Raw genomic sequence first — 20,433 nt, 5'->3', positions numbered from 1 at the left:
CTTCTTTCAAAAACGAGCCCTTTCCCAGGGGAGACTGCGTTTTCTGAGCTCCGAGTCAAAGCTGGTTTAAAAATGTTAATATCTTCAGAATAAGATCATAGGGTATTTCAGGCTGCAGGAGATCTCGGGAGGTCTCTGGATGAACCTCCTGCTCAAGGAAGGTCAGCCCTGAGGCCAGCCCAGGCTGTGCAGGGCTTTATCCAGTCAGGTGTTGAAAACTTTCAAGGGTGGAGACTGAACCATAAATATTTATTCAAATATGGGCATTTGGTTAATGTGCTCTAAACCCAAACCAAACCAGGCCAAGCTTCTCCCTTTTCACGCCACACCGCTGCCGCAAGCCGCCCTGCCAAGTCGCGAAACGGCAAATCTGACACAGCGCTGCGTAACAGGTAAAATGGACTTTAGAAAATCATTCAAAGCCAAATCCAAGCCCCGCTGAAATCAATGCCCTTCCTGTCTGCCTAACAACCCAGTGGAAAGCGCTTTAGCAGCTGGCACTGATGAAAGGAAGAGTCTGCTGGGATCAGGACAGGTGCTGAACGCGTGGGCTCGTCAGGGATGGAGGAAGGCTGGGATCTGAGTACAGGTTAGGGAAGGAGCCAAACCACCAAGTGTTGGGCTGTGTCCTGAGAGCAGCCTTGGTCCTGGCAAATCAAGAATTTACTGAAGAAAGCCTCTATCATAAATATTAAAAGTGGGAGAGGGGGCAATGCCTGTGTCCCATCTCCACGTTGTATTTATTAGCAAAAGGCCCAATTCTTCCCTTTCTTTTCGGGAAGTCAAGAGTCACTTCACTGAAAACAATCCTGTAAAAATAGCCTGCGATGTGAATGGGGCTGCAAGTCACCGGTACAATTCTTCCTTAGAGCTCCTGCACTCCAGTTTTAATTGGGGAAAACAGTATGAAAATGAGACAGACAAAAATGAAACCAATACTCCAAATACAGGTATTTATAGGAAGGCATATTACATTCATGTTTTCCGTCTTTCCACCAAGGTTCTGTCATTATCTATGATGATAAAAAAGAGCTTATGCGAGGATGAGTGACATTTTGATAGAGATCTTTTAAAGAAAAGTGGTAATCCAAGAAGCACTTTTCTAGAAATTACTACTTCGGATGTTTTGTATCTCTTTTTTTTTTTTTTTTTCTTTTAATCACAGAATTCACAAGACCAAAATTAGGGACAATGTTTTCCAGGTTTTAAAAGTTAGCTCTGTATTTCAGTGGGAGCCTGAGAACAAAACAAAACGCACTTCAATTATAATAAGCAAAGATCACCTTATCCTAACAAAAAATTAAATACCGATATGGGAATTCATTCAACCTTGCTCCTTACCAAAATATTTCAGGCCAAGTATCAAGATAAGTTGAAGTTTTAAGCTGCATTATAAATAACCCCTGACTCTAAGGGAACTTATTTGGAGATTATCAAGAAATAGAAAGAATTCAGCAGCATGTTAGTGGACACTGCAAAAGTATAGAAGTCTAGAGCAGCTACAACTGTATTCTGGTTGTTTAAAGGGCTTTTTTGTCATGGCTGGTGTGTACAATCTTCTTGTCAATAGCTTCTGGGCAATCAATGTGTGCAAAAAATGAATCTTGGGTTTATGGCATGTTCGTAGCCATATCCTTTCTACGTGTCAATATAGTTCAAAGGCAGCGAGTGAGGAAAGTTCAGTAGACGCGGCATGTCTCCTAGGTCTCACAGGGTGGACAGGATGGTCTCATAGGTTTTACTTTGTGTCATACATCACGCAACACATCTGGGCATAAGGACGCTTGCTTTGGCAATCCCAGCCATCATCATGGCAAAGCAGCAGCAGCAGCAAGCAGTGGCTTCATACTGTTGTATGTATTTGTTTAGCTGGCATTGCCCCTTCATCTCACCGGTAAATTGGTGCTTACTCCATTTCACGCTTCTTCAGAGTGATTATCACCTTGCGTCTTTCACTGTGGTCAGCTTTCATTTGCCTTCCCACCCAAACCACAATGAGATTCAGACATAAAGTGTCGTACAAACATCAAATCTGCATGTGCTTTTGTCTGCATGTGTCTGTCCAAATGGTTCTTAAAAACTCTAGCTGGCATATTTTGTTACTTCAGTTTTCAAGATACTCCTTCTGCAGCAAAATCATCTAAATTGGTGAGGGACGCTCTGTCAGTATTTGGGGTTGGGCTCATGTCCTTTCGTAAGTGAACTTGAGTTTCTTCAGCATCTTGGCTGTAGGGGTAAGAGGCTGGTTCAATATCAGGCTGGGTCCCCACAGCTTCAGCGTATCTGTAGCCCTGCTGGCCTTCTTCAGGTAGTTCAGCTGGTTCTCCTGGTACAGCTGGCATTAACCAGGGAGGTTCGGAAAGCTGAGAAGGTGACTTCAGCACTGCTACAGATGAAGCTGGTAAAGGCAGCACTCTAGGGTAGGAGGCATAGGGAGAATTCACAATTTCTGAAGAGGGGGGCTGGTATAAGTTCCCTTCAAAGGAAGGCACCGAGACTTGAACATATTTGCCAGTTTCTGGGTCATAAAATGTCTTTAAATTAACTTCAGCTGGTAAATCAACTACATAGTATTGGCCAGAGTCAGGGTCTTGGAGGAGTTTACGCTGGGTTGAGGAAGGTGAAGGGCTTACTGCTGATGCACCACTGGGTCTTCCTGTACTGGTTTCTGTGGGAGTGAAAGTTGAGTGAGGGGCAGGATGGAGAGGAGAATATCCCAAGGATGAGGGAGATGCTAGGGTCTGTCCAGAATGAGAAGACTTTCTGCCTGCAGCATCTGCATGCTCATTCTGATGGTTTTTCTGCTGCTCTTGCATTTTCCTTCTCCTGCTTGCCAGCTTTTTGGCCCGCCGCAGGGCCTTTTCCGTTTTTGGTGGCACAGCGGGAGGCTTGCCTGCTGCTCTCTCCCCAGGCCCCCTGGGCTGCAGTCTCTCAGCTTCCCCTGCAGAATCAGAAGGCAGATTCCTCTGTGCTGAATCAAGTATCTCTTCTGCAGACATATCAGCTCGGCTCTTTAGTGCCATGTTGAGCAAGGCAGGGTTTGTAACATCCTCTGTCTCTCTTGTTGGCTTGTCTGATGATGAACTGGCAACAAGAGAGTGCATCATGCTGCCTGACCTGGGGCTGGTAACAGCAGCGCACGCAAGACTGTCTAACAAAACCGGGGCACCTTCTGTATGCAGGATGTCCTCTAGAGCTTCATGGGATACAGGAGAATGCATGTGGTCCTCTGATGTGGAGCCAGTCACAGGGGAAATGGTCTCCCTGGTGATTATTTTTTTCGCACAAGAGCCACCTCTGCGGTTAGATAAATTATGATTCTTAAAGTAATTCGTCTTTCTTTCTGTGGGATAGCTGGGGTTGTTTTGTGCTTGATCATTTTCCAGACGTAAATTTGGCTGTGTTAAACTGTGTCTTGCCTTCCTAGCCTGGGGTTTCTCTTGCCTCCTGCAGACACTTTCCTCATTCATTTTCCCAACTTTATTTAACAAAGCACAAGACTCTTCATCTTCTTCCATCAGCTTCTGTAATGAAAAGCTCTCTGTATCTTCCAGAAGACTGGGATCCAGTGCTGCTGAAGTAGATCCAGGCTCACTGGCCTCTTTCCCTCTGTCAGTTGCTCCATCCCTCACATTCTGCTGCCCTCTGTGCCTCGGTGCCGACCAGCCTACCTCCTGGGTATGCAACACGTTTTGGTGACACTTGTTATGCTCTGCTGGGGGCACAAACCTACTTTCTATTTCCTTATAACTGCTGCTCACTGTATCGTCCAGGGAAAAGGACCTGAACAGGGGCAGCTTGACAGTCCTTATTACCTGAGGTGACCTGAATGTGTTATCTTTAATCATAAACAGACTGGGTTTGGTTGAGCTTGAAGATGGGGGTGTTTGTGGCTCCTCGGATTTGGAGGTGGACATGTCCCTTAAACTGTTGGAAGCAGAATCCATGCTGTTGGCCTCTTCCCTTTTCTCTCTTCCCAGTTTCTCCTTCGTCAAGCTCCCCTGTTCATTCCCAGTAACCCTACCCGCCTTCTCTGCTGCACCAGTAGGAGAGCTGATGCAAGCATAATATTGCAGTTCATCTCCCCCAACCTCTTTCCCTCTCTCCTTGTGGTTTTTCTTACTGTCTGCACCCATTTCACTCTTAGTCCTCTGGGTTTCTTGAAGGCACGCCTTCTGCATCAGGGGCACCCGTGGAAATGGCTCCTCCTGAAGTGGCTGCTCCACCGTGGAGACGAAAGATTGCTCCGAAGAACTGCTGCTTCTCTTGCCTTGTGCTTCACGGCCAGTTACAACCATACTGGTTTGGATGTCACTGTAAGGCATATCCTCTGCTGGGGAGAGCTGGTTTGGGCTTGTTTTGAAGGCAAACTCTTCGTTCTGATTAGCAGCCTGTCTCTCATTTTGCTCACCCTGGATGCTGGGATTTTGCACGGGCTGCCCTGCTGTTGCACCTGCATTGTCTCTACTGAATGGTTTCAGTGCTGGATACTGCAGACGTTTCCTTAAATCAGATTCATTTGATTCGTGTCTGAACAAGGGGAAGTTTTCATTACCCCTTGTGTTTTTAACCAGACCTTCGTGTTTTGACGCATCTTGCTGCAAGTTGTCTCCAGTTTGGTAAAATAAAAGGTCTGCTGTTGTTTGGGGTGAACTCAAAGTCAGGTAATTGTCTGTAAAGTGTCCAGTTAAATCAGTTTTATTGTCCTTTTCATGAACACTGCCAGACAATACGGAGGTTATATCACTCGATTCATCTTTCTCTGCAATATTTTTGTTGCTTTTTTCTTGTATAGTCAAGAGGGAGGCGTTCATTTTTGTACTCTCCTGTATATTTTCCCTAGTTTTATTTTTCTCCTCCAAGGCCCTTAACAGGGGAGAAGGGGTATAAATGCTTTTAACACGTTTACGCACATCCTTCAAGTTAAATAACAGACTTGACGCTTTCGACTTGTAATTATCCCTAGACCTGTAATCGCCAGCCGCGTTCCCCTCGTGGTCTCTTGCTGCAGTGCTCTCAGTGGGAGGAGGTGTCAGCGGGATCAGCTCGCTTTCCGCAGGGTCTACCTCCTGTTTTGGTGGTATGATGGGTGTTAAGAGTTCAGTGATATTGAAAGAGGGACTGATCGACCCAGGGGAGTTTACCTGTTTAGCCAGAGGAGTCACATCCAGACCAGGTTCAGCACCAGCCACCTTTTCAGTCAATGAAACCGTCTCATCGCTGGCTGTGAACTTCTCCTTTGAAGTCTGTCTCTTCTCTGCTGCCCCTTTTGCAGCCCTCTGTCTCCTCCAGGGCGGACAGGTATTGCCGAGTTGGGGACTGAGGGCCTCCTCTTCGGTTAAGGTGGCCAGAGGTCTCGGTGGAGGCGGGCTGGGTGCCTGGGACGCCGATGAGGGTGAGATGGAAGCTTGGGACGTGGCAGGGGGGGAAAGCTGAGCTGGCATCGGGGGTGGTGGCACCGGAGGGGCTTCAGGGGTAGGGGGTGTTGGGGAATGGCCCTGCTGGGTGGGGGGTGGGAAAGGAAGCGCCTGCGAGACAGGGGGTGGCCGAGGAGGACCCTGGTGTGCATGGACCCTAGGCGGGGGTGCGGGAGGAAGGGCAGCAGGAAATTCGGTTTCTGAAGGGAGGGGGCTCTGAGGTACGTATACAGCTGGGATGCTGAAAGCAGCTTCTGGTGGATTTGGCTCCATCTGAAAATCTCCCTCCTGTTTCTTAGCGATAGGGGTCTTGGCAGGTGGGAATTTATGTTCACGCGTGCGGGATCCTTTTAAAAACGGTGCTTCTTCCAGGTATGCAAGACCTTCCTTCTTTGTTTTTAGATCAAGAAATTCCTCCTTTTCCGTCAGTTTTTTATGATGAACATTCCAGGATTCAAAAGCACTGTTCTCACTGTGAAGAAAATTTCCTTTTTTTGCTGGCTCATTAACTTTCACACTTCTGTTTTTTAAAGCCTTTTTAGATGAACGGTAAAAATTTGACTTGGCTACTTTTGACATCTCAATCAGCACAGGATAATAACCATCAGAGCCACAATAACTCAGGTCTATTTTATTAGGTGGTTTCTGTGGCTCGTGTTTGCTGCTGAGACAGTGGCTACCTTGACTAGCCTCGGAAAATTCAGAAAGGTCCTTGTGGATGCTTAAAATGTCTGTGTCATCCCAGCAAGCCATATCGTTTCCATGATTTAATTTACATTTTTGAAAGCTATTCTTAGTAGGCTGCTTAAAGGCTACCAGGGAACCTCCTGACCCTTCGTCTGCAGTCTTATCAAATGTCTTAATCAAAGAGGACACTTTTGAAACATGTTTATTGTTCCTTGGGCCAGGGACTGGCAAATTCAGCTTTTTCCTTTCTGTGGCAAAGGTGTTATTTTTAGCCATCCTTTTCTCCTCCGGAGCACACTTTGGTAACTGCTGGAATGTCGAAGCCCATATTGTATGTTCATTGTTTCTTGCTGTTAGCTTGTTACATACATTGCTTTTCTTGATGGTATGGTTTAACGTCCCTGGGTGAAATTTAGCAGAGAATTGTAGGGCAAAGTCAGGTGAAATGGCAAGATCTGGTTCATTGTAAGAGTCTTCGAGTTCTGCCACACACAAACTTTTGAAAGCCCGGTCTGTGAGACTGCTCACCTCTCTGTCTGCGTCATCCAGGAGACTCCCAATACTTGAGGAGTCACTATGTCCTTCTGTATGTTTCTTATTTCCCTGCATTGTTCATGGGAATCATGAATGAATTATCCAAGGGATTAATTTCAGGTGTCAAATAGGCAGATGATTGTGTTGGGTGGTTCCAGCTGTTTGCAGTTCACAAGCACAAAGCGATTCGTCCAGACGGTGCTGCTACACATCGATTCATCTTCCGGAACAGCTGAAGGAAACTTTCTTCTCTGCAAAGCCAAAAATTATAAATTATCATTTTTCTATATTAACACTGTTAGACAGATAGCATTTTTCCAGATATATCAGTCACTGACTAGTTTACTCCTAGACAAGATTTCAGCAACACGGTAAAGAACATGAAGAAAAATTATTTTGGTCAATTCAAGTAGCTCATGGGAGATAGTTTAATTTCTGGAAGGTGCCATTAAAAAAGTGGTTTCACATCAGATTCTTTACTTGAGCTCTTAAACAAGGCTGTAAGAAACAAATTTCAAGTACTTCCCTTTCCACAGCTCCCACCACAAACGCTTCCAAGTGCTGTACGTGTATTTAGCTAAAAGGTTAGCCATTTTTTGGCCAGGAAAAATTAGTGATAAAAAGGGAGAAAACTTACTTGTTAAAAGAAAAGTTAATAAAACTTACTTGGCAAGACATCATAATTATAATTTAAAACATTTTGTGAAAAAATAAAATTATTATAGGAGATATTGTTTTCACTCATCCGTTAGCTCATGACCGCGGAACATGAAGTCGATAGAGATGAACCTGTTTGTATCAGGCTGGAGCTTTGCTGTGACAATTACTCTGAGCAGAACCCTGGTTTGAGAAAGCAGAACGGCACCACAGGTAAAGAGGATTTACTGTGCGTTAGCATGTTCCAAGCAAACAGTGCTGGGGTTAAAATCCTTTAGCCACCCGTACCCAGATACAGCTGGTTGGTGTATTGAAACTGAAGAGGCTGCTAATACCAGCTTAGCCAGCAGAAGGCAGGAGTGCCTAGGGGACTCTAGCGGACCCACTAATGGAGCACAGGGAACATCTGGTTTCACTTCCAGAACTGCTGAGAGCAAAAGGCAACCCATTCAACACAGTTATAAAATATCACTGCCTTCCATTAATCCCTGGGTACGGTGCACAGTCAGGGCCCACAGCATTGTGGGTTTTGTCTATCTCCATATCAGTCTGACGACAGGATGGGAGAATCTCTGGATGGGGCAAGTATATGCAAAACAGACCCTACAGCTATACTTGAAATCTAGACACTAAAACTCTTTAAAGTTTGCTCTGTAAACTCTTCAGACATTTATTCTTACATTCAAGGGCTTGAGCAGGGTATTGACTAACCTACAACAAGACTCAGTGTAAACACATATTCGAGAGTTAGCTAAAAGGAAAGTCCTTTTAGACTCCTTAAAGAAAGCTTCATCTGTATCTCCATTTCCTAGTACAGTTGCATCATTAACTTGTGATGAGCTGAAACAACACAGTTCCCATCTACAGCAGCTTCCAGCTTCTATACAGGTGGAAGCTGCCTCCATCTCGTACTTGGATCCACTGTAGAACTGAGCAATGAAATCCAGATTCAGATTTCAGCCCCTCCAGCTGCCCAAATCGACTTTGGCCCATCTCAGTGAGACTCTTGGAAAGGGCACATTTTTCACTATGATGACTCAGTGCTGGTCAAAGAATGAAAAGTCAGAGGAACTGGGCTTAATCAGCTGAGTTACTCAGGCTTAGTTGTTACATCAAATGAAAACACTCCTCACCTTCCTTTTCTATTTAAAAAAACCTCAGCCAACCTATTTTTAGACTCAAATTATCATAATGAGTCTTGATTCTGTCCTTGCAGCCACACAGTTCCTATGACTTTTACAGAACTACAATAGATTTACACAAGAAGTAAAACAACCTTAATACAGCTTCTCCATTTCACTTTGTACAAAGATTTTTCAAATGTGACTTTCATTCCCGCCCCCCTCACGTACATTTTTGTGTATAATGCAGCAAGCAAAAAAGAGAAGGCAAATGAAAGGCCACCCCGCCGTTGGTTTTGATTCTTAACTGTTATAGAAGCAGGAGGTACAGGTACATACCTGTCATGTAATTTTGCTTCTCATCTTTAGAACACCCTCTCGTGGTTGTATTTGGCTTCATTTCTGACCATCTTTAGTGAGGAGGTAGAAATAGTCCAGTGATGTAGATTCGACAGAAACAGTGTCCCAAGATGTTTCCGACCCTCAGCATTTTTTGATCTTAAGTGAACTCTGCAATTTGAAAACAAATACATTTGTTTGCATGAGCTGAAGATTGTCTCGTACCGTATTCATTCATTTATTGTTCATTCACATTTTACAACCATTTTAGGAGTGATTTATAGGATTTCTTACTGAAAGAGACAGGTATCCAACCCAGAGTTATAATAACCAGGTACCTTGAGGGTTTGGCAGCTTGTGGAGTGCTTCGGTAGCTTGTTCCTAGCAAACAACTGTCACAACTTCCAGCACTCTCCAGTAGCCCCAGCAAGGACTAACAGCTGAGGGAGCAACGGTTTGCTGGCAGTCTGCCCACTGCAAAGGCTGGCTGGTATCTCCAGGCTAAAAAGAGGGGTTGGGCCAGGTGACGTCTTCTCCGCTGCTGTCTACGTCCCTGCTGTCCCACCCTTTCAGAGGGACCGCAGAGGAAAATGTGTGCCTTCACTCCACCTGTAGATGGCTTCCAACTGCCAACAAGTACAGACAGACATCAGTCTGGTGGACTGGGAACTAATGCAGCTGAGGTTTGAAAGTCCATGCTTTTCACTGTCCGTGTTGTGAGGGAGAGGAAAGGTGGATAGCTGGGGTGGTCGGGGGCAGTAAACAAAACACCTTTTTGCTTCCATGCATGAACCGGAGTCAGAGGATGCTAAAGAAAAGCTTGGCTGTGGTGGATGTGCGTTGCTGCTGTCCTTTTACTGTGGGCACCCCCAAGGCCGAGGCTAGTTTGTTTAATCTTTGCAAGAATATATCCATTTCCTACAAGAACTGTCCGGCCTGGAGGTAATGCAAACGCCACATAGGTGTAGATACACCTTCTTCCGGAAGCAAGAGTCTCCTCTAAGGAAACTTTTGTGTCAGCCCGTGGTATTCAAAACACGCTGGCAAAAGCAGCAACAAAGGCTCATCCACTGGGATGGTCTCCTACACCTTACCTGAGGAAGGACAGTTGTCAGTGTTAGGGTAGGGACAAGCCTGTACCAAGCATGGCTTTTTGTGGTCTGTTTAAGATGTACGATTAAAAAAATAAAGTAAAAACAGATTAAAAAAAACCCCAATGCTCTCTCTGGTTGCAGCCAGATGTAAAAGGGCACCCTCATTGCACAGATGTGTACTCAGTTATCTCTTTGCTCAGAGGTTAAATTACAATTTTATTGCTTCTGTGGTACTCTTAACTGTGCAAAGCCAAAACAGCCATGGGAGATTGTGATTATGTTCTTGCTCACTCATCAACGGGGCTGTTGACTAAATTCCAGCGGCACGATGTTTATCGCTATTTATTGGTGGTGGTGCCTGAACTAGGAGCAAGCTTGGCTTTTAGATCTCATGGACCGTGGTCTGAAGAAACATCTTGTCCCTTGTAAACTGAGAACATTTGCTGAAAAGTGAGCAGGGTAACAATAAACATGGAGATCATGATGTAATCTCAGCAACTATTTTCCTAGATGGAGTCACTGTTACAAGAACAACTCAGCTCCACTGATTAAAAAAGAATAGCGACTGTCACTGTCTCTGAAACCCTTGTGAAGATCCTTGTCTCTCCTGGCCATAATACGTGTACTTGGGCAGTGTAATATTTCAAGCTGGAAAAGCTGTATCTACACCAAGGTTCCAAGGTGCAAATCACTACTGGCACTGGATTGGAACAGCAGCACTGTACTGATCTGGCTGTCCCTTTCACAGGTATGATGGCAACTTCTGAACTTTGGGCAAAGATGTTCATGGGTGGTTTAATAACCTGGTAAAGTCCCATTTCTTTGCTTTTTTGGACAAACATGGCAGCCAGCAAGCAGTGTTTGAACTTAGGTCAGGATTCAGCCAGTTAAAACATTTAAGGATGTGTGAATTTAGGCTGTTTTCAAGACAGAGGAAAGCAACGCTAGGCGTTTGGAACTGCTTGGGAAATGCTGAGAAACATGTGAGGTGTTTGCAGTAGCCATCACCTGATACGAGCTACAGAAAAAAGCTTGCATGAATGTACAGATTTCAAGGAGCTTAATCAGAAACCAACCTCCCCTCTCTTTTAAATAGGAGTTTTTTTTCAGTGGCTCTCTTCAGTGCCTAGCACGTTGTGATGAGCAGGTTAAATTACAGAGACTATTCCTGGCCTGGCACAGACTGAATGTCAACCTTTTTCACTAGACAAGAGCTGGGCAAACCAGCAAACTTGGCTGGAGCGTGTGACATCACTGCTGCTGCCGGTTGGTTCCCCCACCCACCCTGGGCTGGTATTTGGCTGAAATGTTGTGCCATGAGACATCGCGGTGGCATTTTGGCAGTGCCCTTGGGAGCTGCATAGCAGCCTGAAGTCAGCAGCACTGCATTCCCCTTGACAATGGGAAAAGAAGGGAGAGGGAGGGAAAGTTTATTTTTTAAAATTCTTTAAGAGCTGATTTCTTCATGTGGTGCTCTCTGTATGGCATCCATCCACAGTTCCAGCCCAAAACTTGGAGCCCTAGGGTGACTGCTGGCTGAGGTTTATTCAGCAGCATGCTCTACTCACACACACGCTGCCACTGGTGCTTTGGGCTTCCAGGGGCTCATCATGACAAATAGTTAGTGCTTCTTACCATGGGAAATAGGAGAATCCCTAATGAATTGATGACTTTTTTGTATAGGTGCATGTTTGTTCATGGCATGCACAGGAGCTTCTAATCAGATGCAAGGACTGGATGGAAAGAGGTCTGTTCAGCTATGTGTCATCAGGCTGAGACGATGCTCCCAGCCGATGGCAGCTCCTTGCTAGCCCAAGGACTGGCTCAGTGAGCTGTCTTGGGTATCACCAGAAAGTCCTGCGTGGAAGCAGCAATTAGTACGTGAATGGCTATTGAGTGTGTTGCTGTTGGTCAATGATCACGGTGCCTCTGTCTTCATTTTGCATTTAGGAAAACACACAGAAAATTGCCAGGAAATTAAAGGTCACCCTGTGAGTCCCTGTCAGAGACAAGGAGCCAGAATGATGTCCAGGAGAAAGGAAAGACCCCCTGTAGTCTGGCGTAGGATACCTAAACATCCTTCGTGCTGGGCTGCTTGGACTGCCAAGAGTGTGTGTACTGGCCATATGGGCTGCATTGAGGCAAATGCACACTGCCTCTCTGAGCAGCCCTCGGGGCACATGGACCGGGGGAGGATCACAACACCCTCACCGAGGAAGGGGGCTGCCTGGCAAGAGAGACTGTGGTGCTCCAGCCACGTTTTCCCAACTGTCAAGAAAGGCAATTTCTGGATTAAGATGGTCCTAAGGTGAAACCTATTAGCACAAGCCTCCATTTCCCTCATCCAAAAAGATCGCTTTCATCTGTGCTTTGCGGTTATAAAGGATGGCCAAAGTCAATTCTCCTGCTGGGGGAAGGGAATTTGCTTAAGTTGATGGGGGGTGGAGAACTAGATCAGTCCATCTTAGGGTGAAGATATCAAACACTGACAGGAATGACTAGCGTGGAACGAGGCAACCTCAACTATTCCAACATCAGATCTTTGATCATTGCTCTGGGAAACAAACCGAAAGAACCATGTGTCTGGACCAAAACAGTGTAGACTGGGGTCCATTCCCCATGATGATTTGGCCCAGCAATTGTGTCTTGAACAGCTTGTCCTGGGCCAGAGAAGAGGAGAGACTGTTCTTGACTTTGGGCCAACTTCTGTTCTCAGTTACACTGGTATAAATCTAAAGTCATTTTACTGACGTCAGTAGAATAACTGAGAACAGAATTGGTGACTCCAAATGTATCTACTTCCTAAGCCGACACTGGTGCGCTATCCAGAAGGCTACATAAGTAACTGTAACCACAGTAAAGTGAAATCCAACATCTCTGAAGAGCCAAACCTCACCCCCATGTGGCATTCAGACTAACATGTGAAGGAAAGGGATTTGGAACCGATACCCCGTTGCTATGCCACCAAATCATGTCCTCTGGACAATTCTGATTTTCTAACCTGTATCACTCACCACTGACAATAGCAGTGCATTTGGGATAAAGTAATTTCGCTCCTTTCTGCAATATTCACCAGACTATCTAGACCTAAGGATGGCGTGGTCGATGTTGTGCAGTCCCAAACCGGACCAGCAGGGCTAGCTGGCAGTCCTAATTGCCATCCTACGGACACTGATCTTTTGGAAATGTGTTTGCATGTGTGTATTTGATGGGAGATGTCCTTGTTTACGTTGCTTTTGAAATTTCACATGGAATAGAGATTCTGAAGAGAAATTAAAACATAAATTTCAAAATTTCATTCAGAATTAAAAAAAACCCAACCTGTTCATTTCAGATTATTTCATTGTTTTTACACTATAGGCCATAAGAAGTAACATGTAATATATACCATAATAGTTAAAATAGTGTATTACTACTGTTCTTAAGTCAGAGAAGGTGACTGTTATTTAACATTAACTGAAACTTTTATTTTCTACATCAAACAATACCCTGATGGTATTGCAACTGAGAGTGTGATCTTGTTTTGAAATTTCCCTAAGTAAATATTCCAAATGATCGAAAAAATAATTTCCAGTTATCTTTCTAGGGGAAATGTCATTAAAATGAATTTGATTGCGATTTTATTTGTTTAATCAAACCAGTTTTTTTCTGAAGAAAAGACAGCTGAAGTCTTTTTCTCCCAGTGAGCTCTACTGAAGCTAGTGCATCTGTTGCCATGGGAGCTGCAACCCGGGGCTCATCAGACTCACAGCTCAAGGAAGGTCAGTGCAACCTGGTGGAAGCATGAATGCAAGGAGCGAGTGTACCTAGCTGATGACTTTGTGTCGTGTATCCTGCTCTATGTCCTTTCCCCAAAGGATGTGAACCTCTTCCAGGCCCCAGCTGGAACGCTTACCTCTTCAGCTCAGACCACAAAGCTTCAAGCACTGGGAGATGAAGACCTCACGTGAAGAAAAATGGGAGGAACAGGGACGGCTTGCGACAGCTATGGAGAATCATGGCAAGTCTCTCTCTACCTTTCCCTTTCTGGTTCAATGGCAAAGACCCAACAGTTAATTCCAGCTGGTCTCCGGACTGCCTTTCCCAATGTCCTCCAAACGCCCCATCCTGCCAAGAGGCCAGTCAAGTCTGGAAGAAGGAGATGTCTCTCAGAACAGGTTGTATCTGGACTGACGCTTTCTTGCAGCTCCTGTTCACTCCTTCCATTACCTAAGCCCTACCCACTGCCTTTGAAGTCAGTAACATGCAGAAGTGATGGAGGAAGTCAAAGGCACAGAGCATATGACTAACGCAGGCAAAGGGCAGGTGCGGCACTTGACAAAGCGCACAAGCCTACGAGAATCACAAGGCAAAGGGATGGTGCTCCTCCTATGACCTGAAGTCAGCACAGACAAGTGACATTTAAGCAACTGAACCCAAACAGTGCATTTCTTGGCATTAAATGACTGACTGGAAAAGGCCACCGTCTGTAACTAGGTCAGTTATTATATACTGAGATATTTATACAGCTCCCCAGTAATATGGTACATGAACACCTCGTGGCTATTTATCCTTACAAATTCTCCCACTGCAAGCAGGATTTCTGTCTCATTTACAGATCAGCAGCTATGGCCCAGCTTCAACTGACTGATTTGCCCAAGATCAAACAGGGCATCTGTGGCAGGGCAGGGAACGAAATCTATGTTTTCTGAATTGCACAAGAAGAGCTTAAGCTTTGTCAGTTAAGGCAAAAATGTGCCTTCCCACTGCCCTTCACAGGGCATGGTACTTCACTATGCGCCTCTGCAAAAAAAAAACCCAATAACTGAGTAGGGTGCTGTAGCTTGGCATTATATTGTATAGTGAAATCCATACTGATTTGCAGGTGACTGACTTACTGCAAATAGCTCTGCCTCTGGTTCTTTATACCTATATCTCTTTGATATCATGAAGACTCAAGCCTTCCTCACTAGTTCAAGGTGACAACTGACATTGCATTGGTACAACCCCGCCACTGAGCACTGACAGGATTTTGGCTGATGAGGCAAGTATTCATCTCCCTACATTTAGTCTCAAGTAAGGCTTAGAGGATGAAAGCTTCTGAGTTTTCACTTTGTGAGTGGAAGAAAGGAGATTTTCCCACAGTAGAAGGGAAGTTGTAGACTACCGCAGCATCACAGTGGCTAGAGATGGGAGATGACAGAGAAGAGAGGGAAGAAAAACACATGGACGAGAAAACAAGTGTAATGGCCTGGATGCCGTGTAAAGGAGCATGCCAGACAGTCCCAGCCCCTGTCATGGGAAAACTGTAATACCAGCAAGTATGCTAGACGCAAGAGGGAGGCAGGTGTATTCTCCTCTGTGACCTACACAAGGAAATCTGCAGCTAGCAAGCAGCCATGCCTCACTTCTCCTTCCAGGCTGGGGAATCTGAAACCATCCCGCACTTACAGTGCCCTCCTCATCAGCCCCAGCACACCGATACCATCTGCACTGTCAAGTTTACACTTAGACAATTTAAGCTTCTTGACAAGGAGAGCCTGACCCACACCCGCTCACACAGGATAGAGTCTCAGGAAATAACAGGCTTGCAGAAAACAAATACTATTCTTCTCCTGGTAGTCTTACCTGTTCCTTTCCTTTATATCTTCTGGATATTTCCAGGGCTTGGACAAGGATTTTGCTGAATCTGTTTTCTATAAAGAGAATAATTTAAGCCATTTGTAGGTGCTAGGTTCAAAATTGTTTCAAGTTCTAAGTGGTTTTATCACCCACTAAATTCCATGGGATTTAGGGACATGTAATATCCTGAAATACTTGTCTTATGTTACCAAAGACAAATAGGTCTATGTGCCAGAGGGGGCAGGAGAAGGTGGAGGCTTTGGTTTTCAAGGTTTTCCGGATCAGGCTGCAGGAATAGAACTATTTCTTACTTACACCTTGCTATAGCTTTCACGTGCAGTCAAGAGAGCTCAGTTCTTGAGCAAGCAGTGTGGCAGGGAGGGAAGTACACACTTAAAGACATGCCAGAGCATATGACTCAAGCATACAACCATCCATTCGCATAACATCTTTCCTCCGATGACAAACTGCTCTTCAACCATTTGTGATGATAACAGCCATTCCAGCTGAAGGACAAAAGCTGTAGCTTGCCTTACTCCTGCCTGCTATCTGGAAGATGGCCTTGATGGGAACAGCTAGTTATTCACCTATGGAAGGACTTCGCGAGGCCAGGGGAGAGCCTGCCCATCCTTGCCCCCAGCTGTTATCTCTGGAGGCCACGCTATTTTCCTCCTTTTGAGGAAAAAAAGCTGGACAGTGGTCTCATCCTGAGCAAGAGGGAAACTCTTTCTAATTCCCTTTTCACTGGGCGACAGGGGTTCTTTTCTTTTTTTTCCTGGGAAATGAAGACTCCTTCTTCCTATCCAGAAACGGATTCATTGTTGTGGTCCCCAAGACACCTCCTTATTCTTTTACAGTTAATGCGTATACGAAGATATTTGTTGTGATTCATCTGTAAAGGATATATACAAAAGACAGAAAGGAAAATAACAAGAGTTTTAAGCAGAATCTACACTTATTCCCTAAAAGAGACCCCAGTGACTTTGGCTGAGTTAGTCCCTCAGCAACCTCAGTGATGCTGTCATCACAGTGTTTTTCCAGACCCTCTGACCCTCTAAATAAGCCTGCAGGCTGGCAACAGCACCACCCGCAGCCCAGTGCTGTCACCAGCCGTTCTCCTCAGTTGTTCCGCACACTCCAAGTGGCAATTCTACCTGCTGGTCTATGGCTTCATTCACTTAGCAGGCCTGGTCACAACTCCTGTAGCTCAAAGAATAATTTCTCAAATTTGGAGAAACAAACTAAGTCCTAGTGTCAGTACTTCAAAGCAGATCAGTCAAAACATTGAGTCTCAGTAAACAATATAATGATCAGGAATGCTGCCCCGCTGGCCCAGCACAAATCCTGGATGCGGCTTGCAGGGTTTGGTTCCCTCTGAACATACTGCTGCTTCTGCACCAACATCCCAGACAGTCCTGGGCACTCACTCCAATTTCTGCATGATAGAGCCCTATGCTTCGAAACATGCAAAGGATGGGGGTAGGGACTGACCTAAAATACATCTCAGTAAAGCAGAAGCCATCAGAAGTGTTCAGAATTGTACAGGTGTCTACAATGAAGCTGGCAGGTAAGCCAAGCCAACCTTAAGATATGGCAGGGTATGTCGTGGATAGACAGAGGCACATCCGAGACTGAGCATCTGCAGTAGCTGTAATCTGCCAGATATTGCTGTTTGCTGACTCTGCATGTTAAGGTGTAGCCAAGTGTTGACCACATGCATCTCTTTTAGAGACCTTTCCAAAAATTGCAGGGATTTTAATCTCTATCTTTCCCAAGTGGAAAGTATGAGTTAGGTGGCCTTCATGTACCTGACTGTCATAGCCCTATCTTGGTTCCCAGAAAAGCCTCAGACATAGTGTGTAAGTAACAGGGAAAGCATCCCTGAAACTACTGGGCTGTAGTTATGTGAGAGACTGAAAATAAGGGTGCATCACTATTTCACCTGCTGGTCTGACTGTTATAGATGCTTTAGACTAATCATTACTAGCTGATGCCTTCCTGTATATCATTATTTGCAAGCACAGGAGATGGATGATAAAGAAACCTAGGACTATAATTAAATATCTGCTTTCTATACCTGTCCAAAGAGGATCATTTGGCAGGGGAACCCAAGGGAGAGGGAAACCTCACTTCTGGGGAAGGGTTGTCCTCTAATGGCCTCAATGGTGCCTCAGTTTCTTTGGGGCTGCTAAGGGACAGGGGTCTCAGTGGCAGTCTCTGACCATACACACTTGAAAGCCATAAAAACCTGGCAAGCAGCAGCATAGTCACAAACCACCAAGCTTAATACACACGCGCAAATGTACATATACCTTTAGATATGTATGTATAAGCAATCACTGATCCACCCAAAAATACCCGCAGGCTTGATTGAAGAGGGACAGCCTTTTCTCAAGGGTAAAGTTCCAGTATCCGTGCACACATGCAGCTCCCACTATGCTCCCTTTCTCCACACACCTGTCAGCTGGCTCACAGACTGCTGGTCCCAAAAGGCGACACTACCTCAGGCAACGCACACTGGCTCTGAAAGCAATGGACTCACCCACTCGCTTCTAGCGGAGAAAGCTCTGTGTGACCTGGCACCCCGGCTGCAGGCGAGCCAGCACAGTGCAGCTAAAAACCACTTGCAGAATTTGCCTCTGCCAGCAACTTTCTGTGCCTGTAAACTCAGCTAGACTAAAGAAAGGAAAAAGTGATAAAGATGAGTGGTATTTTCTCCCAGCTTGGCTCACAGGGTGAGTTGGCTTTTCCCTGGGTCTTGAGAGATTTACATTTCTATGGGCCTTTTTGCACAGGTCCCCTAATGCGAGCACAGACAAGACAAACATTTCAGAGAAGCAGGTAGGAATAAGAGGCTACAGAGTGAAATTGCCATGTGCTTTTGGTTTGCGGTACAGTACCTGCGTACCCCCACCCAGCTGTGGCCTCCAGCTCACTGGTGAGTGCCCGTTACAACTCTTTTGGTAACTAAGTTGTGAATATGTATGTAAATACCTTCCTAGTGACAAGCGTGGAAGGATGGAGAAATGTAGTTGTTTGGGGGCTCCAATATACCAGGAATCTTTTATCTGTTAATATTTTCCACAGACCTTGTCCTTCAAGCATTTAACCGAGGGCATTTGCTTTTTACATGGTCAATTCCTTGGACAAGTGAAGGAAAAGAGCCATGGAATTTGATCCTGTCCAGGAAACTTACTTCTTTCTATTATTTCTTCTCACTTTTCCTTCCCCCCAGCCTCCCTCCCAGCAATGGCAGAGCATTAGTGAGGAACCCTCTAGCTGAGAGTGTACAAAGTCAGTGTGAACCGGTCGCTTTGGCCTGCTGCTGGAAAACCTTTCCCTATTCAGATTTAATCAGATTGTCCGTCCGCAGGCCATTTAAAAAAGCATAAGCAGTTTGGCTTCTCAGGCTTAACTTTACTTTTTTCTGTTCCTACTTTGCTGTTGAGTTGCTGCAACTAAGCTAATAAAATGCAGTTCCTTGGGATGGCGGATTAAGAAGTTCTGCAGCAACTGGGCTCAGAAAAGCTTATGCCATTTAAGAAATTTTCCAGTGATTAAAATTGGATACAAGTCATAGCCACAGTCATTTAGAGTGGCCTCTTAGCGCTGCCTAGGTATTTGAACTATTTTACTTTTTCAGGCTGTGTAACATACTAATTGCTCTCTATAAAATATTTACATTATTCTCTTCCTAATGTTCCAAAAAACAGAAATAAAAATGCCTTCAAGCCCCTGCAAAAATCAATGAAGTTTTTAGGTGTATCTTATCTGTAGGCAGTAATCATCTGTAAAATAAAACCAATGCAGTCTGCTTAAAGTTGCCTACAGCACAATGCACAGGACCATTAAATGGAGCTTCATAGCAATTTAGTGGTCTTTTAAAAAGATCACACCTCTTTATCAAATAATTGTCTGTCGTAAACAGTAATCACTGCATACAAATCTATATGTATGTCTCTTTCCACACACAGACTTTCGGAGACAAGCCTGCTTTTCAGAGGAGAAAATGCTGGACAAAATGAAAGCATTTTCCACCTCTAATCACTGAAAAAAAAAAAAAAAAAGAAATGCTGCTTGATTTCTCTTATCTGATCAATTACACCATTGATCCTTGAGTGCACACACATTCACATGCTCAGACACCACCATTCTTCACCATTTCCCTGCTTTAAAAACACCCATACGCTCCCCCCTTACCTTCTGTGCTCCAGCTTCCTGATCAGGGACAGTGCAGGGCTGTGCTTTCTTCCCTTAAGACAAAGCCCCAGCACATTTTACAGCAGCCTGCTTACTAACAGCACTTCCCATTATTTATGTGTTTCAGACTCTCCTCCTGAACATGGTTATGTTAACAGAAACAACCGCTGAAAATGAAATAAAACAATAAAAGTGGAGGAGCTAACCCTGGAGCCCTCGCGGGCCTGCCCAGCCAGGTGAAGTGAAGTGAGCAAGGAATCCAAAGTTAGTAAAATGTATTTAAATAGTTATCAGGCAAGGGAAACCAAACGGAGATCATGGTGGGGAAGAGGCAAACATACGTATTGGAATAACCATGCGGTGTCAAGTAACAGACAGATGAAACAAACAGTCATCAGCTATTTTTACATTCAGATTCGCCGCTGGTAATGCTTCAGAGATAGCTAATACAGAAAGTAATGCTGTGCGATTGGCTCGCTGCCGCCAGTGATTCAAACCTTAAAGCACTGCATTTTTGCATCTACAGGTGGAAGTCAAAATGGTTTTTAAGGTCACCATTAAAAATACCGCGTACAAAGTATGCACATGAGTAACACGCTACTGCCCTACCGGTGCTTTTTCAGAAATAGCTCATTTCATCATCAAGGCTGGACAAATGTATCCAGCGTTCTTGGAGTAAGGACCCCATTCCACCGTCCTTCCAAAGCAAACAAGACCAGACGCCCTCCTGAGAGGCACATGCCAGCGTTGGGTTTCATTTGGCGAACTGCAATAGGATGTTGA

The 20,433-nt window shown here is 45.0% G+C and overlaps 1 protein-coding gene across 2 annotated transcripts; it reads right to left on the bottom strand.

Moving 5' to 3' along the window:
• Positions 1–939: 939 nt before the first annotated feature.
• On the bottom strand, positions 940–19,946 carry C12H10orf71 (chromosome 12 C10orf71 homolog). Of its 2 annotated transcripts, XM_075107642.1 has the most exons (5): positions 19,651–19,946; positions 15,457–15,524; positions 13,745–13,977; positions 8,756–8,926; positions 940–6,889 (listed from the first exon to the last, which is right to left on the bottom strand). In XM_075107642.1, exon 5 carries the CDS (start codon positions 6,711–6,713, stop codon positions 2,112–2,114), a length of 4,602 nt encoding a protein of 1,533 aa, XP_074963743.1. In that variant the 5' UTR covers positions 6,714–6,889; positions 8,756–8,926; positions 13,745–13,977; positions 15,457–15,524; positions 19,651–19,946; the 3' UTR covers positions 940–2,111. The 2 variants fall into 2 exon arrangements, with proteins under 2 accessions (XP_074963743.1, XP_074963744.1); XM_075107643.1 differs by lacking the exon at positions 13,745–13,977 and having other exon boundaries at positions 19,651–19,818.
• Positions 19,947–20,433: the final 487 nt, after the last annotated feature.

Source organism: Phalacrocorax aristotelis, chromosome 12 (assembly GCF_949628215.1).
Source record: "Phalacrocorax aristotelis chromosome 12, bGulAri2.1, whole genome shotgun sequence".
In the NCBI taxonomy this organism is placed as follows: Eukaryota; Metazoa; Chordata; class Aves; order Suliformes; family Phalacrocoracidae; genus Phalacrocorax; species Phalacrocorax aristotelis.
The sequence above is the reverse complement of the archived record's forward strand: the minus strand, read 5'-3'. Positions and strand labels throughout refer to the sequence as shown.